Source organism: Pongo pygmaeus, chromosome 17 (assembly GCF_028885625.2).
Source record: "Pongo pygmaeus isolate AG05252 chromosome 17, NHGRI_mPonPyg2-v2.0_pri, whole genome shotgun sequence".
In the NCBI taxonomy this organism is placed as follows: domain Eukaryota; kingdom Metazoa; phylum Chordata; class Mammalia; order Primates; family Hominidae; genus Pongo; species Pongo pygmaeus.
Window position 1 is genome coordinate 76755852 of NC_072390.2, and position 27863 is coordinate 76783714.

At 40.7% G+C, this 27863-nt stretch overlaps 1 protein-coding gene and 1 long non-coding RNA gene across 3 annotated transcripts in view; one reads left to right on the forward strand and one right to left on the reverse strand.

Moving 5' to 3' along the window:
• Positions 1 to 459: 459 nt before the first annotated feature.
• RNF152 (ring finger protein 152) overlaps positions 460 to 27863 on the reverse strand; it is an 84083-nt gene continuing 56679 nt past the window's right edge. For both annotated transcript variants that reach the window (XM_054461276.2, XM_063653780.1), the window contains exon 3: positions 460 to 5347. In XM_054461276.2, coding sequence (XP_054317251.1) covers positions 4601 to 5212 — 612 coding nt within the window. In that variant the 5' untranslated portion in view covers positions 5213 to 5347 and the 3' untranslated portion in view covers positions 460 to 4600. The remainder of the gene's footprint in view (positions 5348 to 27863) is intronic.
• LOC129019031 (uncharacterized) lies at positions 14001 to 26980 on the forward strand. Its single transcript, XR_008495481.2, has 4 exons — positions 14001 to 14127; positions 16623 to 16663; positions 19379 to 19602; positions 26611 to 26980. It is a non-coding gene; the product is annotated as an uncharacterized LOC129019031 (long non-coding RNA).

The following is a 27863-nucleotide window of genomic DNA, read 5'->3' on the forward strand; positions in this document are numbered from 1 at the left end:
CCAGATTATCAGTAAGACTCTGGTCTTTATAGGAAAATATATCTCAAACTGAATTTTCTGCTTCCTTTTATTTAGCTAAAAAATAATTATTGTAGCTTTAGTAACCTTCAAGTCTTTAAATTTCATGGGCAATATTTTTTACTGTTAAAAAAAGTGCTTTTGTGCAAAGCTTCAAATTTTCAACTCTTTCAGGGATAACTGAAATTTTTGCTTAAAAAAGAAAGACATTAAAACAATGTCAAATCTCATTCTAAAAATAGTACCTACATTTTAGTTTGGCATCTGAAAAATGATGCCCACATATGCCCACACCAAATACAATGACAAGCTGGCCGACTTCAAGGACAAACAAAACCAGTCTGAACACTGCAAAACATGCTTGCTCTTATATTTGCACCTTACTAATACAGCAATGAAGTTTGGATAAGATATTGGAAGTGAACAGGGATTTCATTAGGCTTTTTTTTTTTTTCCTGTAACATTTACTTTTTGGCCACAAGACCCTAGACACAATTTCACAGTACAGGTCATGCATAGCTTGCAAGTCAAACGTTTTACAGCTACTGTCTAACTACTATTTTTGGACAATAGGTTAACATGCAGCTAATGATCCCAGAAAAGGGGCTTAATAAAGCATTCTTTAAGCTTCACTGATCATTCCTTGGCCTAAAATCTATAAGCAACAGTTCCAAAGGGCAACAATGAATTTTTACTGTCATACTTGAGATCACATACTTTTTAAGCCCAGAAAGGAATGTTTTGCCTTTTGCCAACTGCATGTCACTAGCCCACAAACTCTCATCTTAGCCTCACTGTTACTCCATTAATACCTTGATGCTGGATTCCCAAGCGCTATCACCCAGAACTGCGTCGTTCAATATGGCAGCCACCAGACACATAGGGCTATTTAAATTTCAGCTAATTAAAATTAAATAAAATTTGAAATCCAGTTCTTCCCTTGTAGTAACCCCATTTTAACTGCCTAAAAGTCAACGTGCCTGGTGGCTACCGTACCAGATGGCACAGGTTTTCGAGCATTTCCATCATCACAGAAAGCCCTATTGAACAGTGCCAATCTAGAAGATCTCACAGGTTATACCATCACATGGTTTAACCTTCAAGGGACCCAATCTGTAAGCCGTGCAAAAAATTAAACTTAAGTCTATTTTTAAAGAAAATATCTTAGAGCTTTCTGATCATTAAGTATGACTGGAACCAAAAACCAAGTTGCCTTTTCATCACAACTTATGCCCCAAGTCATTATACAAAATTTTTCCAAAGACAATGCTTCTTAGTAGCATTCTTGGCTCTACTTAACATATTAAGCATTCTCTTCCTTATTTCAAGATCATTAATAAAGATGAAAATTCATGCTTCTTATAGTTTACTATTTACACAACACTCACTGTCCTTTACATACAAGTGGGGTGGGAGATTTGGACACCAATGTTTTACAATTTTAAAAATTCAAACCACATGGTTTGATAGTTGTCTTTCAACATCTATACTCATCCCTAAGTCAACCCTCCTTTCATTTTCCCAGAGAGGTAGATGCTAACTAAAATGAGTACATAAACCTACAAAAAAATTCTTTAAAGCAATAGTTGACTCAGTAAAGGGTATTCATCAACCCTAGAAAGGATCATAGCCAGATAGAGATGTAGACAGACCTAGGATGGAGCAAGAAGACACTGCAGTGCGAAGTTCATATCCCCCCTTTTCTGCAGAATTACAAAATGGACTCATCTACAAAATGAAGCCACCGGAAGCTGCTTTCAGCTCTTTCTGTGCTTTCCAGTTGTGACTTTTCATTAATGTGCAGGTATGAATCCTGGCCTCTTGTGTCAGTGGACTTTGGTCACATGGGTAGATGTGTTTGTTAAGGGTCATTGGTAAATGCCAGAAGAGGCCACAGCAATGGGATGCCAAGCAACATTAAAACATCATTAAGCCTATAAAATTCTATCTGGCAGACTGAGATTCTCTCTCTCTCTCTCACACACACACACACACACACACACACACACACACACACACACACACACAAGAATGCACACCCTAACAAACAGGTACACAAATAACTGCAAGCAGATCCATTTAAACAATTTAAACAATGTTTCTTAGGTCAGTAAGACTCACAAAAACAAATCTGATTTTGATTGTTATTGTTAAATTTAAGGTCAAGAATCTACCATACAGCCGATTAATTTTGCACTGCTTAATGGCAACTCTAGCACGGGATTGTTTTTAAGTAAAAGTTCTATGGACATTTTTACTCTACAGATTTGCACTAAGAAATACAGGACACTATCATCACACACATTAGTGTCTATATCTAACCTACTTTAACAAGTAGAACTCTATCACGTACTACACTACAGGGTCAGTCATTTCATACTGTACAGAAACATATGCAGATATCACTCACAAAATTAATCTGAATATGGCATAGCTTAAAATTGCAAGGGCAAAGTCTATTCAAAATGTAGCATTCTTAATGCAACACTTCTGTGGTGTGTGTGTGTGTGTGTGTGTCTGTGTGTGTGTCTGTGTTTTCCTCCAAGAGAAATAGAAATTAGGTCAGACATGCATTATGGCAGCCTGGGAGAGTTTGAGAAACTGACACTAACCCAACAGTATATTATGTTATGTAATAGAGGATAGTATTCAGCTAATATGATACCTAAATTATTAATACCAAATAAATCCTAGATTATTTGTTGTATAATGCCCAAGAGCTTACACAATAAAATGGCATTTTAACCTAATTTCTATTTTGAGCTTTCAAATACATTTCCTAAAGGTTTTATGACAAATTTGAAAAATCAGAGCTCACAATTTTATGTTGAATTCTCATGCCAATTAGCAGTATTAGCTTTGTATTCTAGCCATTATATTTTTGTTTTATTTCACATTAATTCCATCACTTTTATATGCATATTTTGTGCTGCTTGAAGATAACAGGTAGCATGTAAATAAATTAAATTGTCTTGACCTCACAGGGCTATTTTCTAGCTTTGCTTTTTGGAATTAGCCCTGCTTGTCTTTCCTTCACTTCCCCCCACCCTCCTTACCATTTTCAGGGATTCAGTGGAACATAAAAACAGTTATATTTATAAGTGGAGTCCTTGTCACATACCACTTGCTTCATGAATTCCATAAAAGAAGTTAGATGAGAACTGTAAAGCTCACAGCTATTTCTGAATGCACATGCACCCAGGGATAGGAATTTATCACTTACTTCTAGCAGATCTTTCTTCATGAGCATCTATAGATCATTACACATTCAAGAATATTTGACAGTTTATGAGGGGCTGGTCCACTTATATTGGGAATTTGAACTGTTAGTTTACCTTGCCACCTTTCTTGGTAAAAACGTGTTAAAACACAGGAGATCTTCTCTCATATCAACAAGAGGAAACTGGAATTCTAACTGGCTTAACTCTTGTGGAAGAGCATCTTTCAAAAAAGAATCACAGACCATCTATTAAAATGCCCACCCGGGTTGACCATCAGTCACAACACTCGTGGCCAGCGCAAGACTCCAAAACCAGGAGAAAAGACGCTCTTCTGTTACTCTCCATTTGCCTCTTACAAAATGCAGGACTTAAATACACAGAAGAGGAGCGAGTGTTGCAGGTGATGTGTAGGAGACTACTCGCTCGGTCAAGATGTCCGTGAAGTGGCCACTGCTTCAGAGACTTGACTCATTCACGCCCAGTGAAGTCTTAATCCCAGGATTCTTCAGCAAAGACTCAAACACCTGAGGTAAATCAAATTAGACACACATACATACACACACAAATACACGATATTTACATTTGAAATTCTTATTTTGTGAGATGGCTTGAGGAAAATCGGCATACAGGTTTCCCATGGGATTAGACATTTCTCATGATTTCTCGGTTTATTGCTCCCCTGTTGAGCTTTCAGTTCCATAAACACGTAGCGAGCTCTAATTACAAGTGAAGAAAATGAAGGTTCATGACAAAACACAACACATTGGAGACACTTGTTCAAATATTTTCTCCAAATAAAATGACTGTCCATTTTGACTTATTTTGTTTTGGTGCCATTCAAAATGTATAAAAAGCCTTAGCAACTAAATGAAGACTAGGTTTCAATAAAAAGAAAAAAAATAAAATAAAGAAGCCAGCAGTGCATGTCTTCACTGAATTTTTACAAGGATTCGCAGGTTTAATTCTACTTGTCTATAGAGCATCTTTGCTTGAATCTACCGCATTTAGAGAAGGTCACATTGTATGCACTTGTACAGTTTAACGTCTAAGTAGAATATGTCTATCTTGTAACATGATTTTGAAAAATCATAAATTACAGTCCATTGAATACATGATTATGAGGATGCATGCAATCATCTTCCAAGCTGTTGCCATCAACACTCAGAACAATTCACCTGGTATCTTGTTGAGACCTCACCTTCTGCCCTTTGTGTCTGTCTTGGGGTAATCAAGAGGCAACCCAGAGGACAGTGCTCAGCACCAAATGGTCAGTGTCGCCCCCCATCTTCTCACCGGGATCTCATCATCAACCTGCTCAACCCCTAAGTTGGCACCCACAAGAGACTTCCCTGCAGCCCTCTTCAGCCACAGGATATCACAGTGAAGCGCTTAGAAATGCAAGACATGTTGTGAAGCACGATGCCAAGGAGAAAGACCAAGACGCAAGCCACCAAGATGACAGTGCACACCCCCGACCAGGTGGAGCTTTTCACCACGCCCCGCCTGTCCTGCTCCTCCTCCACCGCCTCCTGGGGAGCCCCGCCTTGCAGAGGCTGCTGTTCAGCAGGGATGGTCACCACGGTGACAGACTTCTGCTGGCTCCCGGGCAGCAGGCGGCAGCCCATGTCTCCGGGCAGCAGCGCACGCTCCTTGGAGATGGGCAGGGGCAGCATGTAGCACCCATTGCTGGGAAGTTTGATGAAGACCGGGGTGTGTTCAGAAGTGTGTGGAATGGCGATGACAGCCAGGACCTCCGGGTCATCAGGAAGCTGCGACACGGAGAAGCCAGGGGGCAGCTTGGTGACACCGCGGCACCAGGGGCACCGCACATCCTTCTGGCTGGTCCTCATCTGCTGGAGGCACACTGAACAGCAGGTGTGCTTGCAATCCAGCAACTTGGGCCTGCGCCGAGGGCTGTAGTAATTGAAACAGATCTGACATTCTAGCAGAGAGTCCTGGGACAGCGTCTCCATGGTAGACTGTGAGCAAGAAGGGCAAGGCCAAGGGGAAGGGGAAGGAGCTGCTTCTCAGAGGCCACCGCCCTGTGTCTTTGCAGTGCAGGTGATGGCGAGCTCACAGGCATCCAGTACTCGCAGGTGTGTTCATTTCTGAGAGAGACAAATAATGCAAACAATCTTAATTATTTCAAAGAAGTTGAGATGTCAACATATCTAATGGATTTATACCATCTCTCAAAAGTCTTGACACTGGGCCAAAAGCCTAAAAATTTACCATTCTTGAGACTACAGGATTCCCATAACGCCCAGCGAAAGGTGAATGAAAGTTGTCTCAGAGAGCATGTCATGGCAAATACTTTGTTCGTTTCTAAAAAAATGAACAACTCCAATAGTTGTAGACGACGCGTCCGTATTTCATAAAGAGGGAGTCTTTTGTTTCTGTTTTGTACATTTCAGCAAACTTTGGGTCATCCTTCTAAAATATACTGGAGAAACTCTCCCGCTTCCAGTAAGTTCATAGCATTTCCCAGCAGTAAATTTCTCTCCTTAGATCCTCTGACCTTTTTTCCTGACTCTACTTACCCACTTGTAAGTCTTAATTGCAAGATTTAGGCAACTTCACGAACCTAGGTACTTCCTATAACTAGCTCGCTCAGTTTACATATATGGATTAGGATTGTTCCCCTTCACAGAGAAGTAAAGTGACACTGCAGAAGAAGCACACGAAGGCATCTTTCATCTTTCCCAACAAATCATTTGAAGAGAACAAAACAAAAAACCCCAAACAGCAACGAAACCAAAAGCAGCAGTGAACCTTAAGGCAGTGTGGATCACAAAGGCACACTCATCACAAAGGCATCACTGACATTTTCCAGTCAGTTCTTTTTGTTTCATTACTACTTAGGCTTGTACCAAGTAACACAACTAAAAACAAGTACGATTGACCCATGAACAACACAGGTTTGAACCACATGGATCCACTTAAGTACGAATTTTTTGAATAGATACAGTCAGCCCTTTCTATGAGTGGGTTCTGCATCTGCGACCAAATGACATCAAAAATACAGCGTTCTCAGGATGCAAAGCCCCTGTATACTGAGGGCCATCTTTTTATATTCTTGGGTTTTATAGCACCAACTGTGGGCCTTGAGTATTTGCAGGTTTTGGTATACATGGGGGTCCTGGAACCAATGCCCTCAGATAGAGAGATGACTGAACCATTAATTCACTAACTGAAATCAAATATTCTATAATTAAAGGTTGTCAGGGAAGTCTGGCAAGCATTCCTCATTGTAAAAAAAAAAAAAAAAAAAAAATGTTTGCATTCTGGTATGGAGGTGAGGCAGAGAAGCTTAGTTCAACTTCACTGAAGTTTGGGAATGTCCTCTAATGCTCCCTGGCATTTCAATAAAGGCTGCCTGACTCAGTTTCCCATTGAAAGCATCCAAATTATGTGTTCCTGGATGGAGCCATGATGACTCTAGAAAGAATTACTCAACCACTATTGCAGAAAAAATTGCTAGTCCTAGAACCCCACCAACACCTAGAGATGGGAGCTATAACAAATAGATAAGCTCCTTCACATTTTTCTTAAAAGGGACCTTTCTTTTTCCTTTCTAATTTCCTTTGTGAAATTAAGAAAGCACCCCCCCCATCATGATATATAATGTGTTAACAATCAAAATTAAGAATGCACCAAAAACCAACCTGGCCGGCATGGGGTCTCACACCTGCAATCCCAGCACTTTGGGAGGCCAAGGAGGGGGAATCGTTTGAGCTCAGGAGTTTGAGACCAGCCTGGGCAACATGGTGAAACCCTGTCTCTACGAAAAATACAAAAACTAGCCAGGCATGGTGGCAAGCACCTCTAGTCCCGGCTACTCAGTAGGCTGAGGTGGGAGGACCACCTGAGCCTGGGAGGTTGAGGCTGCAGTGAGCCGTGTTTGCACCACTGCCCTCCAGCCTGGATGACAGAGTGAGACCCTGTCTCAAACAAAACAAAAACAAACAAACAAAAAAAAAACGAGAAAAAGCAAACCAGTTCAAAGACAGAAATAACCACTGTTAAAAACTAGTAACAATCAAAAGATCAACATACTTTAAAATATATTACCTATATTAAAAGCACTTAAGTTACTGAAAGTGAAATACAGTAATGTAGCATTCAGAAAGTTCATATCAGGATCAACTACATAGCTATCCACTAATTCAAAAAATATTTATGGAATATCTATTATGCACAAAGCACAATGCAAAATACTGTAGGATATAAATCAGACCCTGATTCTACCCGAAAACAACTTAAACTTAGGTAAGAAGGAACACATGAATATATTTTTTTCTTTCATTCACTCATTCAAATTTTCATTGAATATCTACTATGTGTCAAGCATGATGTTTCTTTTTGTCCCTTGTAACTAAGATCTTGTCATTGCCCATAAGAAAGTCCTGGCCTAGAGATGGGAGTGCTAAGTACTTAGACAATTGTAACATAAATACAAGGTACCCTAAGGGAGCCGAAGGAATCAGAGGGAGTTTAGTGAAAAATCTGGATTATGGAATTAGACACATAAACTCAGGGGACAGGCTATTTTCAGGTTATGGAATGAGCATGAGCAAAGGAAAGAAGGTGAGCGATTACAGAATTATTTCCTATTCTACCTGGGACACTGGCTAGAGGATTGTTTCTAATACTAGAGTAACTTACAGAAGTCTTCTCTAAGAGTTTGATCATTTTAGCCCTTACGGTCTCTGATACAAATGTCTTTTAAAGAAATAAAACTCTCAGAGAACCTGCAAGCACTCTCCCCAGACCCAATCTGGGATAGCAGATCCCACAGGAAGGTGAGAAATGAGCTTAGTCAGGCACAGGCCACAGACTGTGGACTGTGGGCAGCCCCCAGTGCCAGGCCAAGTATTCAGGAGTTTAGAGTGAGCAATGGGAAAACACCAGAAAGGTTGAGAGTAGCAGAACAATTCATTCAAGGGAAGACTGGAAAGACCTATTGGGAGGCTATTACATTAGGCAAGAGTTAATGAGTAGCTGAAGTGAATAGTGATGATTAGGACGGAATGACGAAATGTGAGAAGAGGTTCACAGAATTCCAGCAGGATCTTGCAGGGTACTGCAATGAGGTTGTACAGTGAAAGAAGCCAAAAATGAAGCCTTTAGAGGAAGGTAGCGTCATTATGAGAAATAGGGATCACGAAGAGAAATACAGTGAGTTCTGTTCAGGCCATATTCCATTGGAGGTGCTGGGGAAGGTATTTAAGTTATTCAGGAAAATATTAAAGAGTCAAAGAGAAGGTCAGGCACAGTGGCTCACGCCTGTAATCCCAGCACTTTGGGAGGCCAAGGCAGGTGAATCACTTGAGGCCAGGAGTTTGAGACCAGCCTAGCCAACATAACGAGACGCTGTCTCTACTAAATATAAAAAAATTAGCTGGGTGTGGTGGTGCACACCTGTAATCGCAGCTACTCAGGAGGCTGAGGCAGGAGAATCGCTTAAACCCGGGAGGCAGAGATTGCAGTGAGGCAACATTGTGCCACTGCACTCCAGCCTGAATGACAGAGTGGGACGCTATCGCAAAAAAAAAAAAAAAAAAAGAGTCCAGCTGGGCATGGTGGCTCACGCCTGTAATCCTAGCACTTTGGGAGGCCGAGGCAGGCGGATCACGAGGTCAGGAGGTCGAGACCATCCTGGCTAATATGGTGAAACCCCGTCTCTACTAAAAATACAAAAAATTAGCAGGGCATGGTGGCGGACGCCTGTAGTCCCAGCTACTCGTGAGGCTGAGGCAGGAGAATGGCGTGAACCCGGGAGGTGGAGCTTGCAGTGAGCCGAGATCGTGCCACTGCCCTCCAGCCTGGGAGACAGAGCGAGACTCCATCTCACAAAAAAAAAAAAAAAAAAAGAGTCAAAGAAAGTAGGATAAAATTCTTCTATAATTTTATACCCAAAGTAATACATTTTTTTTTCTTAAAACAAAATACAGGGTTCGTTGGTGAATCCTGCTCTATCTCTCTCCAGGTTAAAGCGCGCAGACAGCGATCGGGTGAGACTACGATTGACTCTACTGAGATGTAGCTGTGCCTGTGGGGAAGGATTGCTCACGTTGAGCTATGGGTGGGTAGGAAAAATAAACTTGAGGCAGGGTACAAAATTTTACAGACTCCTGCAATTTTATGAATTTGGAGAGACTTTTCCTTAACAGGAAAACCCTCAATTGCAAATGAGGTTGGGGACAAAAATGTTTCATGACATTATATCAAAACAGTGACCACCGATTTATGTATTAACCTTCTTTCTTTCCATACTATTTACCTTAACTTCTACATCACAATGTGGGAAGTAGCTCAGCAGAGTGGGAAGAATGGAGGTTTGGGACTCAAAGAACCTTGGGCTCAAAGCCTAGCTCTGTCACTAACCAGCTGTGATACCAGGCCAAAGTCATTTACCTTCTCTGAGCCTGCTTTCTCCCTGGCCAAGCAGGGATGATGGAGTTGTGGCTGAAGGTCAAGTGAGCTCAGGGGATCCACATACTTCCACACAGTGAAAGGTTCAGAGAGGATAATGCTTGTTCTCCACTTCCTCTCCACTCAGTCTAGTGCTCTGCACTGAGGCACAGATCTGTCCAGAGGCACTTCCTGGCTATCAAAGAGCTGCCACTTGGAACAGCTTGGGAGGAGGCATGCAAGTATTCTTCCTGGCCCTGCCCCAAGACCTGCGTACCATCATTTGTCAACAAAACCAATACGCAATTTTATTCATGAATTTATGTTCCAAGTAATGTTCCCTTAATTTGTGTTAAGCTCCCTTAAAATTAGATTATCCTATTCAATTTCCAACTCTATCCAAGTAAGTTCTAGGCCTTACAACTCAAGCTGAACACAAAAACAGAATGGGAAAACAGTTCCTATTTTCCATGCTCAGCCACTTAAGCCATTTTGACAGCAGCCTCTCTGATTTATGCACTGATTTGTTCTACATGCAGCCAGCCTGTACTGCATTCCAGTTTATTTTCTGGAGCATAATTAGTAATGATGATGATTCGTTAGGTAAAGAGAAGGAAGTTTATGAGGCTATGGAGTGAAGCTAATGATGGATCATTCTTTCCCCTTTCATCATAAAGTCTAAAGATATGCGTCAACTATAGAAGAAAGAATGGAAACAAAGTCCATGTAAACCAGAAAAGAAATTCAGAGTTCCCTGTCAAGTGTGTTATAATAAACACATATCAGTGATTACTTTAGGGCAGGGGTCTCCAACCCCCAGGCCACCAATGAGTACCAGTCTACAACCTATAAGGAACCAGGCTACACAGCAGAAGGTCAGCAGCTGGTGAGAGATAATTACCGCCTGAGCTCCACCTCCCATCAGATCAGCGATGGCATTAGATTCTCATAGGAGCACAAACGCTATTGTGAACTTCACATGCAAGGGATCTAGATTGCACACTCTTTATGAGGATCTAACTAACGCCTGATGATCTGAGGTGGAACAGTTTCATCCTGAAACCATCGCTCCCTACCCATCCATCCTGTGGAAAAATTGTCTTCCACAAAACCCATCCCTGGTGCCAAAAATGTTGGGGACTGCTGCTTCAGAGACCTGTGTTTGGCCTTGTTTTCCTTACAGGAAGAGCGAGATGTGATACTCCAAGAAAATACTCATTAAGATTTAAAGGGAAAGAGTACTTCAGTAGAATGCATAAGAACAAGTATATAAGAAAATATATGAGGACAATTTTTAAATGTCACCACAATTTATTTGAAAAAAACTTAAAATCAAGATCAAAGAGAAAAACAGACCACAAAGAGAAGAATAGTGGCCCAGGGAGCGCATTCTCAAAAAATAGATGACTCCCAAGATAGAACTTATTTCAAACATAACCTCATAAAACAGTACATAGTTACATAAATAATATTAATTGAACAATATATAGATAAACAAAAGGGGTCTTTGTGTTGTTGTTGCTGTTGTTATTTTGAGGCCATAGATATTTGGTGCTTTTGAAAGTCCTTTACAATAACGATTTACTTTCACAAAATAAAATTTCTTTTTAAAAACTATACATAATTTTATACATCTTTTGAAAAGGTACAGGTGTGAAAAAGTGTGCCCAGTCATTTGGTAGGTGGTAAAATAGCAAAGATCTCCAACATTGAATTTTTATAATCCCAGTTGCTTTTAGAAGTCTAGGCATATGAGCCCGAGGATAAAAAAAGCCAGTGAAGTAGATAATCCAGATAGTTTTACTCTGCTTACACTCTTAAAGAGTCTTCATACATTCTGCAACAGTGGGGTTAATTATGAAGCCTCTCTGTGGAATTGTGGCCTGAGCTGATATTGATTACATCTGGCTGACCTTGAAGTGTTCCATTTGATAGTCTCCATGAGGACCTTAAATTTAATGGTTGTGTTGAGAAAAAACTCAAATGCAGAGATTAAACTAGGCACTACATTCCTTTTCTTTTCCTATTGAAATAGCATATCCTTCTGATACAGGCCATCTACTTAAATCTTCAACAAAATATAAATATTTGAAATGGGATTAAACAAAATAATCACAATTCCATTTCATCTGGTATTTCAGCCGGCTTGCCAGCCACTTAGTTATATTGGATCTTAGCAAACGCTCCAATTAGTGGCAAGAATGGGAATGCCCAGTGACAGATGTGTCATTGACTTTTTGTCCTCTGGTAGCAAAGAGCAATCCTTCCAGGACACAACTGCTGCATACATGCATAGTCCAATTGATGTAACTACAGTCATTGTTTTAATGGAGCAGGACTTTGACAAATCTCAACTGAGAATTCCATTGGCTCGAGCTCTAATATTTGCAGTTTCCTCCTATGAGCATCCTGGTTTGCTGTATTTGATGAAGCAAAGAATCCAGAAAGTGAAAATTGTCGTTTAAACATGTTTTTTGTTTTTTTGAGACAGACTCTCACTCACCCAGGCTGGAATGCAGTGGTGCAATCTTGGCTCACCGCAGCCTCCGCTTCTTGGGTTCAAGCTATTCTCCTGCCTCAGCCTCCTGAGCAGCTGGGATTACAGGTGTGCACCACCACACCCAGCTAATTTTTTTTGTATTTTTAGTAGAGATGGGGTTTTGCCATATTGGCCAGGCTGGTCTCGAACTCCTGACTTCAACTGATCTGCTCGTCTCAGCCTCCCAAAGTGCTGGGATTACAGGCGTGAGCCATCACGCCCAGCCTTTTGGTTATTTAAGATGTTTAAATATTTAAACAGGGAATAGGGCAGGCGATGCTGACAGTGCTGGAGGCCAACTGGCCCAAGTGGCGGAGGCAGGCAGGATGGGACAGAGAGAATAATACTGGCTGAACCAGACAAAAGCAGCACACCATCCAGAAGGTCAAGGTCACCCCAGGGACTCACTACACAACTGAAGGCCTGGCCCTGCCAGCACAGCCCACTAGGACAACTGCGGGCCCAATTGGCCTGGCTGCAGCCTAGGTGCTGTCCCTGTCTGGATGTGCCATGGAGCCAAGGGCATCCTGTGCCAGGGGACTCTGCTAGGGCATGTGCCAATTCTGTCACTACAAAACTCAACTAACCAAGCGCCATGGTCACCAGAGAGGTATTTACCCAGCCCCAGGTGCATTTTGTTTATGTCAAATTAACAAACAATGAATGAATTTGACCCCTCCATGGTTTGGTGATGCATATTTAAAAATCAAAGTATATTGGAATCTAGACATTTTTAGGAATTAAAGCCACATGTCAGTATTGCAATGAGAGATGATAACTACTGGTTTTTGTTTGGATATCTGCCAATCATTACTATTAGGAATCAGGAGATAAGGATTCTAGCTCTTATTCTGTCGTTACATAGATAGGTTACCTTAAGCAAATAACCTCTAGATGAGCCTCCTATTTCCTCCCCTGACAAATGAGGACTCTGGATTAGATGGTCCCCTAAAGCACCTTCTAGTAAAAATATTCTATGACCTAAATAATTGCTGAAAACACTGCTGGATTTCCAACTGCATGGAAGTACTGCCAGGCCACTTATTCTATGCTTCTCATCCCTAACAGATCATTTACAAATATTATCTGTTAGTGATCCGGCAAGAATGTGCATTTATGTGAGATGGGGGAGTGGACATATAAACTACTTAGAAATTCTCCCTTGATGCCTTCAACTTAATGAGTGCATCTAGCTAGAGCCCATATCCTAACAGAAAATGCTACAACTTCAACTTTTTAGCAACTATCAAAAGAAAAACTCCTTCAAGTCTAATCAGCAGCCTTCCCAGATCAAGAAAGATATTCCTATTACCCAAATTTGTTACCAGATGAAGGGGGTCCCAACTCTACCTTGAAAAGAAGCTGCACAGTTTTCTGGCTTGTGCAGGAAGCCAAGGTTAGCGCCGGCATTCATCAAACACATGGCTTTATCTTCATATGTTCTGATCACTCAGTGACAGTCAAGAAAAAGTTGCTCATGGTCATTAAAGCAGGAAAGAGCTATAAAAGACTGTCAGGAGATCCCCAGGCTCCCTGGAAAGAGGGAGTGATAAAAAGACGCTGACAGACAGACAGACAGGCAGGTAGAGCAAATAAAGATGATCAATTACCCTGACTGCTAGAATTCTGAATAGAGTTGAAATAACTGACAAATCAAGCACACAGGGAAAGCCAAAGAGATGAAAAAACAAAAATCCTACTAAGTCTTACCAGCTGCGGAACAGCTACAAAGCACACAGTGGTGAGTAAGCAGATATTTATTGTGAACTCACCTTGTGTACTATTCAAGGCACTGGGGTTGCCATGGCAAACAAAAGTCCTACCCTCAAGGAGCCTGGATGTACAACCAGAAGGAAAGAACCATATAAAGAGAACCATGGGAAAGAGAGAAGGGTAGACAGAGCACTGGAAGGAGACTCTTCTTCAACTGAGCACGTATGTCCAATTGATCATATACAGGGATTAAATAGAACCTTTAAACAGAACTATCATTGCCTGTCAGAGCCAGAAAGGACATTTGGAATTTAAGGAGCGGGCAAGGTGGCCCACTGTTCTTTCCACTCCAGAGATACTGGAGAGAGAAGAAAACTCAGGGGAAGGACAGTGGCATTTCCTCTATTTGATTAAACATCACAACTGACGCTGTCAGCATCATACAGGCAGACTCCAATCACAAACCTCAAGAGATGCAAGCTATTAAGATGATAACTTAAGGTCTGGAGGCAGCTGCAGACCAGGGAAGCACGCAGTCATCACTGGAGGTGAAGGGAGGGTTTGAGGGCTGAGAGCTGTGCCTCAGGGACTGCAACGGCCTCCAAGTAGCCAGGCTCCCTTGGAGAGCAAAGGCCTCTCTCTGCTACAGCCCTCCAGTGCCCCTACTCTTCATGTCCAAGATATACAGGGCCCCCAAAGGCCCAAAGTTCCCATGTACAAATTTACATTTTAATAAAATGAACTACACATGTTCCCTACTCCTAATTTTTTTTTACCAACCACAAATTCCAGAACAAATTGAAACCTTAAGTCAATTTGTTGGCTTTTTAAAATATTTTCCCATTATATTTTAACTACGTCAGGGACCCACAATCTTTTCCTGGAAAGGGGCAGGTAGTATATCCAGCTTCTAGGCTTTGCGGATCCTACAGTCTCTTTCACAGATACTCAACTCTGCCATCAAAGTGTGAAAGCAGTCATAGACAGTATCTCAAGGAATGAGCAAGGCTATGTTCTGTGGGGACCCACTGGAAACCCCAGAGTTGGTATAAAGACTATTTTAAGCTGGAGGCATTTGAGACTCAATAGATGCAGATAAGGGCATCCCCCAAAAGCAGAAACTTCTGAGAAATGAGAACTGCCATAAATTCCTTCTTTAGGGCAGGTCTATTTTCCAGGAGAGAAACAAAGAGAAACCCACCATAAATCCCCTCTCCAGGATAGTTTCATGGCCACAAAGAAGAAAGAAAGACCACTCACACATGCAAACACACATCTTATCACAAAAACATTCTTATCTCCCGTTTGAACTCCTAAAAACCCATTTGTCTTTCCTAAAGATACCTATTTGTTCTTCCCATAGAGGCCTTTCTCAACCCCCTCCCTTTCGCCTACTAAGTTAGGTATGTAATCCTTACATTCATCTGGGCACATGTATGCACATATAAACTTTTTCTCCTCTTTACATGTTTTTGGTTAACTTTCATTTGCATGTCCGTGATACTGAACCTAACACAAGAACTTTTCCTCCCCAACAGTTCTAATAAAACTGCATTTAGTAAAACAGGCTATTATTTGTTGACCACAGATCTACATCATTTTCCATTAGCCCTTCCCTGATTCTCTTAAGTTTGTATATTACTCTGGAGACACCTACCTCTAAATCAGCTTGTTGCTCTAACAGTGGTTACCTTACCTGAGTTTTCTGTCAAGCTCCAGAATGCAAACTGTTTTCAAAATTATTGTGCATTCTATTTTGGAGATAATAAGGCTTACAGATGCAACTTTGTTTTTAAATAACTGTTTCCAGACAACCAGAAAGAGCTGAGCAAAGAACATAAACAATGGCCATCATTTACCATTATTGAGAACATACAGGAAGGGGTCAAAGCTTTCTTCATTCTTTGAAATATGGATCTATTATTTCAACAATATGGGCAATGACACCAAAAGTCATAATGATAGCTCCAGATTAAAGGTAATTCCTTATTTGATGAAACTTCACAAAGACATGATGATAAATTCCTCCTTATAGTCTGAACTTTGGCCATAATTCCCGTGTTCCTTTGCATAGCTATAGCAGGCCACAAAGTAGCTGAATAAATTTCGATTTGGCCAGGTTAATCTCACTCTACACAGCAGTATCGTATGGTGATTCACCTTGACCATCAAGAAGGGACATTGAATAAATTGCCCAAACACATTCAGTATTCCTTCAAAATACTAAAGAACATGTATGATTTATGATGAGTAGAACTTCATTAATTTGAGGTACCCTAAGGCTGGAAGGAGGTGCAAGGAGGGAAAATCTTGGCTCAATGAAAAAACAAACAACAACAACAAAAACCTACCTAATTGTTAAGACTCATTTACTTTCACACATTAAAAAATATATATTTCTTTAAATTTCCTCACATTTCCCAGAGAACATTCTAGATTAACACTTGGAAAGAATGGTAAAGTAAAAGGCCAGTGGGTTTTATAGATATCTCTTTAAATAAGTCTATTCGAAAGCCATTCAGAACATTATTTTCTTTGAGCACAGAGTGTTTATTGCTGCAATTTCTCTACCTACCCTCAATATTGATGATTCATCGCACGAGTTAAGCCTTACACTGAAGTTGCAAAGAATTCCTAAAGGCATTGGTACTAAAATTAAGCACTACAGAGAGTCAGCTGTCAGTCTGCTCATTACTTCTGCTTTTTCTTACTTCCAGCTGCAGCAACTCAATGAGGGTTGATTATCCATTTAGGCAAGGTAAGAAGGAAAAAAAAAAGTACAAACCTTGAAACTAGATATGGAACAGCGGTGCAACCCGACACCATCCATCATTAATCCACCTTTTCTAACCTAACAAAAAAATCCAGAAGATTTCTCCTCTTGCTTTCTTAAATTTATTTTGTAGTCAACTTTAAGGCAAAGTGTATCAGCAATAAAATGCACATATTTTCAGTGTACAGTTCAACCAGTTTTGACAAATGTACTCACCTGTGTAACCACTATGCCAATCAAGATATTTCTGCCACCCCAAAAGGTCCCCTTGGGCCTCGTGCAGTTCATCCATCTGCCCCTATCTCTGCCACTAATAGCCACTGCTCTGCTTTCCAGAGAATTTGAATTTGTGTTTTTTCTTCCTTCCTTTCTTTTTTAAGAGATGGAGTCTTGCTATGTTGCCCAAGCTAGTACAGTGATTATTCACAAGCATGATCATAGCTCACTGCATCCTTGAACTCCTGGCCTCAAGCAATCTTCCTGCCTTAGCCTCCCAAGTAGCTGGGACTACAGATGCACACCACCATGCCCAGCTACTTTTCCAAAAAACATTTTTTTTGTAGAGACGGGATCTTGCCATGTTGCCCAGGCTGGAGTGCAGTGACACAATCATAGCTCACTGCAGCCACCAAGTCATGGCCTCAAGTGATCCTTCCACCCCAGCCTCCAGAGTAGCTGGGACTACAGGTGTACACCATTGCACTGGCAAATTTGTGTATTTAAAACCCAATCCATAGGTATTGGTTTAGAAAAAAAAAAAAGTGGTAATATTCTCAGTGTACTTTAGTGTGTTTCTAGAAACAAAGTTTTCATCTAACTTCACATTCGTATTTCCCAGAGAAAGCCATAGAGTAACAAATACTACCATTAACATAGGCACATTCAAACACATAATGAGTGTAAGGCACTACTCTAGGTCTGGGGAATCTGAAGAGAAAAAGATAGGGCCCTCTCCTGCTAAGGCCGGTGGGGAATACAGGCAGCCATGCTCGACATAAAGAAACTGCAGTCGTGTGATTGATACTTCACGCGGGAGTATCAGGTTGAACTGAAAGAAGGAGCACCTATGTATGTCTGGGGCAGCCAGGAAGGATTTTTCAAGAAAAAGTACCATTTCAATGTCAAGGGTGAGGACTCAGCAGACACAAAGGCACAGAGACCAAGACGAGGGGAGGCAGTGCCCAGGGTGGTTACGGGTAGGGACCCTGGGACCTCCAGTAAGTAAAATCCCCCTGCAATAGCGTTGTTAAGATTAACATGCATTCATACATGTTGAGCATGTAGGGCAGCACACGGCAGGTGGTTTAGCTCTTCTCCTAGTGAATATCACTGTAAGGGGAGGCGGGAAGGAGACACAGGGCACAGCCTGGAGGATTGACCTGCCCAGTGGTGTGCGGTATGACAGTTCTCAGGATGACTAATCAGCCCGGCCAGAGGAGGCACAGACCCAGAGACAGATGGGGGTTAAGGTCCACTCTGCCGGCCCCAGCGCTCTAAAGCAGGGGTGGTCCCAAGGACCAGAGCGGCTGTCCCTGCAGCCGGGATGGGCCAGGTCACTAGGGGGCAGCAGAAGCAGAGAGCAAAACAAGGCCCAGGGAGAGAGGAGAGAGGGGAGTGAGAGTGAGAGAGAGAGAGATATCAGGGGAGGAAGAGAGAGAGAGAGATAAGGAGAGAGAGAGAGAAAGAGAGAGAGACATCGTAGGGCGGTTGAAGGGGAGTGAAGAGGGGAAGACCAGGAGGTGAAGGGAGAAGAAGCAGGATGCCATCCAAACCTTTCCCCTCCTCTTCCAATCCAAAGCAAGGGGTGCTGAGAAAGGCCAGGCCTCCATGAGTAGCTGGAAGTGGAAGTTCTTATGTTGTGAGAAGAAGTGAGAATCTGAGGAATGGAAGAGAAAGGCCGGTCCCCTCCTATTCTGTAATCTGGGTTTTGTCCTGTAGGCTGTGGGGCTTGTGAAGACTTCAGGGGGGCAAGCGTAACCATTATAACGGCGTTAGTATTGCTATTAATATTCTTACTATTTTAGCCATTTGAAAGTGTACAATTCAGTGGCTTTAAGTCACCATCATGTGTAGCTATCATTCCCATCTATTTCCAGAGTGCTTCTTTTTTTTTGAGACAGAGTCTCACTCTGTCGCCCAGGCTGGAGTGCAGTGGTGCGATCTTGGCTCACTACAACCTTCGCTTCCCGGGTTCCAGCAATTCTCCTGCCTCAGACTCCCGGGTAGCTGGGACTACAGGCACATGCCACTGTAGTCTGGCTAATTTTTTGTATATTTAGTAGAGATGGGGGGTGTCTCGCTATTTGGCCAGGCTGGTCTTGAACTCCTGACCTCAAATGATCCACCCACCTCATCCTCCCAAAGTGCTGGGATTACAGGTGAGAGCCACAGTGCCCGGCCCTTTCCAGAGCTTTTTTATCATCCCAAACAGAACTCCATACTCATTCAACAACCGCTCCCCATTTCTCCCGCCCCCAGCCTCTGCTAACCTGTCACTTTTCCGGCACTATGAATTTGCCTGTTCCAGGTACCTCATAAGAGTGGGATTGTACACTATTTGTCCTTTAACCATTGTCCTAATATTTGTCTGGCTTATTTCACTAATCATGTCTTCAAGGTCCACCCACATTGTAACATGTATCAGAATATCCTTTTTATGGCTGAGTAATATTCAATTGTGTATTATTTTTTCTTTTTAAGCCACTCTGACAGTAGAGTGAGACATGAATTGGCAGAGGCTGAACTAAAGGAAAGAGGGGCAAGGCCGGAATGCAGGTAGGGATGAAGGAGGAGGAAGAAGGCTTGGAGACTAGCTGGAAGTACAAAGAGCTGAGAGTGAAGGAGGAGTATAGAGAAGATCCCTGATTTCTCAGTGAGGCAACTGGATGGAAGAAGCATTTTTGAGGGGCACAGCTGTGACAAAGGTCAGTGAAGAGAGTGGCATCTGAAGGTTACAGAGATGGCCAATACTCTCCTGAATCTTGAGATTTTGTACCTAGCAAAGTCCTGACTTGTATGTGTAATTTAGACAACTATTGGGAAACTAGCTTTACCCTATAATTTTATTTATATGAAGTTATATTTCACCAAGTCTATTATTAAACAATAAAGCAATAGGTATTTCCATTAACAGGCCTTCTAGAAAGAAACAAAGGATGTGGAAGAGACTATGAATCACAAATATTTATGTTTATAGAGATTAAACCTTAACAGCACTCAAATTCTTCTCATCTCTGAAGAGCTGCAGCTAAGTACTTAGAAGCGGTTCTGTGCACCAGGCTGGAGCTGGTCCTTAGGTCCTCAGATCACCACTGTCTCTAGTCCACAGCCACTTCTCGTCTTGTAAATCCCTCCCACTCTAAACCCTGGGCTGTGATTACAGAATCAGCTCAGGGAAATGCTCGGATTCATCATCTTTCCCTTTGCTGCTTATTTAGCTTGAGCTCCTTCCTCCTCTCTAAGTGGACACATTTTACAGACTAATGAAAGCTTGCCCAGCACAGTAGATGGCACACACTGAGCACTAATTTATTCAATAACGCCAGGATGAAAATGCATCCTGCTCTTACTGTCTCCCTTATTATCTCCATAATAAGAATATTCAACTTTCTAAGGAGCCAGGAACTGAAATGTGAGCTTATGGATTATTCACACTTTTATATCCAAGACTACGCACAAAGTATTTAAGATGTAAGATTAAAAAAATAAGCAATTTAGATAGAACACAATGCTCACTTCCTACTGTCACTAACTACCCTCAAAGCAGAACAAACAAACAAACAAAAACCACTGTAAATACAATTTCTATGTCGGATAGAAAGCAATAATTCATTTAATTAAAAATTTTACATGTTAATGACTTCTATTTTAAAAAGTGTCCTGTCAAATGGTAAAAACTTAAAGTCCTGTCATCAATAAGAAACAATTTACTTCCAGAACATTTTTAAAAATTATGTAACCTATTTAAAATGTAAATAATATTATAAATATAGTATTATGTGTGGGGAGGTGTGGGTGTGTGTAGGGGTGTGTGTCTTGATCTGTAATCATACTCACACATATAGGCCAAATAAAATCCAATTCATTTTCTTGAAACTAAGAGACACAGTTCCTAAGCCTTGAACTGGTTTTGTTAGAGTCATTGCAGTTGTCCTTCATAACATCAAATGTATTCAGTTTTAGGGGAAGTAAAATATTCAAGTCACATTTGTAAACTGTTGAGAGCCACTATACATCTGAATTAATCGATAATGACCAACACTTACTAGTAGTTTCTACCAATGCAAAAGGATATATTTTTGATTGGGGTGAATTCATTCTAAAGCATTTCAGATGTGCACAAGTAGGAAAGTCTGTACTGCTGTTATTCATAGTATATAGATTTTTGTTTTTGTTTTAAGTGCACATGTATATATGTACTACCTAACTAAAACTACTTTAAAAATAAAAACGTCTATTTTTACAATATAAAATATTTATTTGTCCTAAGCTAGTCATTTTAGTTAAAGTAATTAAGTTTCATTTGGTAAAAACTGCTATCTTAATTCAGTAAGACAAAAATATTTCCCAAATAGCTATGCATACCCTGTAGAATTAAGCCTGTTTAATCCACAAATAACTTCTTGAGTTTCAGCTTTCATTTCCTTTGTGAAAAAAATTCTCAATAACTTATCTTTCTCAGGATAGTCATGAAAAGTATCTAAAATCAATAAGGTAATATTTTTTAATTACCCAAATTCTACCTATGAATTAAAAAAACAGCCTGATTTAACAGGCATGCATTTTATAAGCAGAAAATCATTACAAGAGTCTTCTGGGCCAGCAAATAAAATTGACAGGATTTTAAAAGCCACCTGTGTTTAGAGCCCACCATATTATTAGGTCTTGCCAGATACAAAGAACATGGTTACAATCACCAAATAGTAATTAGATGATAATACATCTCGTCGGTCGGCATATCATTACCTTCCCTCCACACAGGGATATTGCTATAGCTTTTGTCAGTCTGTTCCCATTTTCTAAGTACCTATAACATGGAAAATCTGTATCTGCTTAATTCAAGATATTTGTCGAAGCAGAAGAAACAGTAAGGCATATATTAATTCAGTCACTGTGCCAGTTAAGGGACGGCAGTGTGCTTTCTTCCGTTCCTCAGCCTGTATCTCTACTAAAATTCACTGACTTCTACCAACAGAAAATTACTGTTTCCTTATTTTATGCATATTCTGACACCTTTCCTGAAGATGTAGCAATGATAGGAGTAAAACAACAAATACAGATTTAAATAAAGACAGATTTCTCACAAACCATTAGCCGATGTAGGTCGCAAGAATCAGATTAAATTGGTTTATTGAGACAGCCAGTCTATTTCAGAAAATAATTCTCTAACAAATACTCTCAAGTTATTGAGTAACTTAAAATAAAACAAGGTCAAATTTAACCTATATTAGAAAGAAGGTGGAGGTAGCAAAGCCTCAAAGAATCCAAATTTAAGGTGATTCACAATGCCTCACTGCTATAGCTGCAAATCCAATTCCAGCTTCTGCCAAGAACTCCTGTCCTTCAAATGATCGTTTTAATTGTCGAAACTCCTCTGCGTTTCCCTCTAATGGAATATCAATGAAACCACAGAACCACAGACACACACAAACACGATTTCCTGAGGAAGTGATTCCAGGGCTAACATAACTGAACACGAGGGCCGTCTGTTAGTCTCGTCTGTTTGTTTTTCTTTAGCTGATGGGAAACATTACAAGAGCTCTCAGGGCCAAAGGGACTATGCATTTTAAAAATGTCATCCATCCCTGAAGCTGGATTATAATAAGCAGATAAAGAGACAAAAGCAATGTGACAACAATTTGAAGAGATTTTTCTTTCTGTCCATAGATCTAGAATGGGGTGATACATCACCTCAGGTGACCTCTCTCAATTATAGCTACTTTCATAATCTGGTTGCCATTTGGGCTTTAAAAAAAAAAAGTTTTATCCACAAGATAAAATATCAGATATGCTAAGAATACCAACTCCTTTAATTATGTGTGGTTAGCAAAAGCTAATGCAAAACTGCTCTTTTCCACAAATCAGCAAGTCGTCATTCATTCAATCAACCATCCAATGCTTTATTAAGCACCTACTATGTACCAGAAACAGAAGCAAAAGATGTGACCCCTGGTTAGTTGTCCAGTCTTATTTTTGTTATGTCCTGGCTTGAATCCCACACTCCAGCCACTCTGAGTCACTTGCACATCTCTAAAAGCAACGTGCCTTTCTCATCTCTAAGCCGTTCTTTCTCTTAGCTTGGGATGCTGTCCTTTTGGTCTGGAACCAAAAAAGAGAAGGACAGCATCCCAAGCTAAGAGAAAGAATGGCTTACAGATGAGGCACATTGCTTTCAGCCCGAATGTCTATCACCTCCTCCAAGAAGCTTTCCCGTTCCCCTCCAGCTGGCTTAGACACCACTTCTATGTTCTCCTAGGAACCTTTCTAGAATGATTATATTTTGTGTCCTTGTGTCTCCCACACCAAAAAGTGAGTTCCTTAAAGGGCAGGTACCTACACACACACCCAGCATCTAGCCAACTGATGGACTCTATTGACCCTTATTTACCTTCATCTCCCTCGGCTACAAAGAAGACCCCAAGGACAGGGATCTGGTCTGTCTTGTGTTCTTTCTGCAGTACCTAGGCAATGACTGGCACTCAGTAAGTGCTCAATAAATGCTTGTAGAAGGGTTGAAAACTAACTGAAATTAGGTCATTTAAAAAAAATTAAGCATATCTGGCTACCAGTATTTGCAGGCAATTCAGAAATCATGAGTATAGTAAGATTCATACATTATCAGTATGCTTTTATTATATCTCCTCACAGAATGGTAAATTAGTTAAAAGAAAGAGTTACTAGGTAGGTAACTAAACTTAGATGTTAAACTAGTACTTCTACAAAATAATCTGAATCCATGCTTCATAATGTCCACTGAAAACCTGATAAATCAGCGTCTGGGGGTAGGGTCCCACTGCAAAGATCTGCAAAAAGGCAAGGTTCCCTGGGTGATTCCAATGTCAATTGAGGGTTGAGAGTCACTGATAATTTCTCACTCTAACCAAAAAGGGTTCTAACAATTTGCCCCAAAATAGGCACTCTCAAACACTGCTAAATGGGAGAACAAAATGGTAGCAGGGAAATGTGGCATTATCTAATAAAGCTACATATGATTTAACTTTTGACCCAGCAAAAGTATTTGTAAATATTCATTCTGAAAATACAGCTCCATAGCACAAAATAGCATATTTACAAAGTAATTCATTTCACCATTATTTGCAATAGGAAAAAGATCTAAATTCCTATCCATAGGAATCTGACTAAACTATGTCTCCACCTGATGGAGTAGTATGTGTTTGTAAAACAAGAATGAGAATGAATGGCTTTGGAATAGGAGCCAGGTTATATCATTACGTGAAAGAGTTCACCTTATTTCAGGTGAAAGAGTGAGAATATATATTTGTTTATTTTTACAAAATAAACACAGAAAGGACAAATCGATTAAGGGAAAGGGTCATGAATAAGGAGGCAGGTGGGAACAGAGAGGAAAGGCATGGGAGACCTCTCTCAATATGGCTTTTTTGAATTTTTGACTTTTGATCCATGTAAATACATTACATATCAAAAATAATAAATTAAAAAGGATAAACAAAATCAAACCCTAAAATTAAATACAAACAGAAACAAGTAAACTGGATACAGCTCAACAACAGAACCACATTCAAATCCCTTTTGAATACAAGCACTCCATACACCTTTAGTGGGGTACATTCTTTAATAATAATAACTGTAAAGCAGTCTTGAACTTTAGCTAGTTGGTTAGTTGTTGGTATCGGTATTGATACTAGTATAGTAGCAATTCTGAAACTATTTTGTATAGACCATATGCTAAAACAAATAAGCAACTAGATTGATATTGTCAGAAAACAAGGCCAAGGCTTTCTCACTGTGGAAGGAGAGACAAAAATTTTAGAATGGGAGAACGTGAGAAGGAACATAGTTGTACTGAATTTAAATTGGAACCATCAGATTACACCCATGATTTAAAATAATACATAAATTTCTAAGCCTTGTCAACCGAAAGGCCTAGAAACAGTGACAGTCTAGTAACAATGAGCACACTTAGTTCCTAGATCTTGGTGTCTAAATAGCATTTCTCACTAAAAAGAAGCTGACATCTTTGGAGAAATGGTTGATTCCAGGTCTGGGGCAGGGAAAATACAAAGTGAGCCTGGAATGTCCTTTTATGCCATCAAGTGGGGACATGGGGATATGTCAAAAGGCCCCAGGAGCCAGCTCACAGTGGAGTGGCCAAATTTGGAAACATTTGAATATTAAAAAAAAAAAAGTGCTATAGACCGAATGTCTATAGACCAAAATTCGTATGTTGAAACCCTAATCCCCAATGTGATGACATTTGGAGGTAGGGCCTTTGGGAGGTAATTAGGTTTAGATGAGGTCATGAGGGTAAAGCCCTAAGACGGGATTAGTGCCCTTATAAGAAGAAGAAAAGATCAGCGCCCTCTCTCTCTCCTGCCAAGTGAGGATACAGCAAGAAAGTGGCTTTCTGCAAACCAGAAAGAAGGTTCCCACCCTAATCTGACCATGGTCAGCACCTTGATCTTAGACTTCCCAGCTTGCAGAACTATGAGAAATAAATGCTTGTTCAACCCACCCAGTCAATGTTGTTTTGTTATGGCAGCCCAAGCTAGCTAAGACAGATGGTAATGTTTTATAAGACACTGAATTTAAAAAAAAAATCCTTGACTCCATAGTAACACTCAAAGGGGGAAACATACAGAAAAAGAAGGGGAAAGAAAGGCAGGAATAGAGGGGGATTACGATTGACTAAACTTTTTGAAAGCCACCATTTTACCATCTCCAATGTAATGACCAATTTAGGCATAAATCATCAACAGATGCTAAAACCATTGGATTAAGGGCTTTGAAAGACAGGATATTTACATGTCTCAAAATATCAGCTCACAGATTGCTTACTAAATGATAAAGAGAGTTATCTTTACAGATATCACCTTAACCAAAGATCAGCTTTAGCACCCACAATAATGGAAGACCTGACATCATGCTTCCCAAGGTGAAGCAATGGGAAGAAGGCAACATCCCTCATGAAGTATCATGCCTAAATGTTCATCTTGCATCCAGTCATGACAGGGATGATGAGACATGTAGGACTAGTACTGGCTCCTCAAAACTGTCAATGTCATGGAAAGGAAAACAAAAAGCAAAGAGATTGTTCTAGATTTTAAGAGACTAAGGAGATGAGGAAACCAAATTTAATTCATGAACCACAATGAGATCCAGGATTGAGTGGGGAAAATGCCCACAGTGATACAAGGCATTTTAAAATATGAACTGCATATTAGATGATATTGAATTAATGTGAATTTCTTAGGTGTGATAATGGTGCGATTATGTAAGAGAATGTCCTTATTATCAGGAGATATTTACTGGAAGTATTCCAGGGTAAAAGGTCATGATGTCTGCCAATGAGATGAAATGTTAAGACTGCTGACTCTGTACCAGTCTCTCCACATTTCTGCATATTTTACATTTTTCAAAGTATTTTTTTTAATTACTATGGACTTATCTGCATCCCCATATAACAAAATCCCTCATACAGATCTCCATTCCACTTTCTCAGTTGTTCCTTTTATTTCTAAGATTCTTGATAAGAGAAAGCCTCAAAAAAGGGATAGCAAGCCTCTTATGCTTCTAGAAAAGCTGCCAATAGCCCTTTAAACAACTTGTGTGAGGATCCACAAAAATAACGCTTCCTAACTTAGTGCTGTTCTTGATATAATTTCTATTTTGCACAGACAAAGTGTCTAGCAGAGTTCCTGGCTCACAGTACCCAAATGCACTCTTTCCTTCAGACTTTGCAGGGATGGCCCACAAGGTCCTGGGGATCTGGATCCAACAAAACCCAAGCCTCATCTCCTGCCCTCCTGTCTTCACCAAGGCTCCACACACTCTTCAACCTCTGATTTCTCACCTCTGGGCCAGTCTTTGAAGAAACACACACATGGTTCCTCTGACTTGAAGGCTTCCTGCCCCTACATACAAAGGTAGAGGTTCTTTCCCTCCCAAACCCTCAGCTCTTTATCAGTCCCTATTAAACAATACCCAAGCTGCATTATAATTACTTGTTCATTCACCATTCTCACCCCCATCAGACTTTGTTTCCTCTAGAGCAAGAAACACATGTTCATTATCTTTGCAAACAGCAGCATCCAAAGCACATACTAGGCATTCATATCCTTCGGTGAATTAAATTAATATGAAACACAAACAATCCTAATTCAATTTCAGACTCCTCTTTTGGCTTTTCATTTGCTTTGGCGTGTTCAAGGGACCAAAGTAGCAATCACACAAGACTCCAGAGACCAGCCCTGTAATCAGAGATGGAGGAGTCATACTTACATCCTCCCATTTTGGATCTGCACTTCCAGCCAGCCAAATTTTCATCAACATTAGCAGAAATGAATCTCAAAGAACCAAGATTCAATGAAATGGACCTCAGTGTGAGCTAAACCAACCTCCTTTTCTAGAATGAACAGTCATCATTCCTCTGAAGTCCCTGGCAATCCTCCAACTTGGTCCCAAAGCATCTATAGATAGCCACAGATGGTCCCCAGACAGCACTAACATTCACGGCCAGGAAGAGAAGGAAGAGCTGCTTTTATCAGGATGGCACTAGAGGGCCGACAAAGATTGATGCACCTCCCTCCGCTGTTCAAAGTGCGACTGCAGGCCCAGCTTTCACCTCCACGTTCAGATCTATCAAAGTCTTCATCCAGCCTTTTTGCATGACTTGACTCCTTGACGCCCTCCTTTTGTCAGCTGATGCTTCTTGACCCTAAACTGGCTACAGCACATCCCACCTGCCCTCTCATCCTCCTTGTCCCTGGAGAACCTGCTTCTCTGCTGACAATATTAGAAACTGCCCATTCACTCTCACCTTCCTTACACTTCTCCAATCCAAGCTGAACTTGGCCGGCATCTTCTACAACTTCAGTAAACATAATGTTCATCAGATCCCACTTTGTGGCCAAAAAAAAAAAAAAAAGTACTAATAACTTTCCCTCCTTGAATGATTTGATAGTAAGCTGCACGCCTGAGGTCCCGT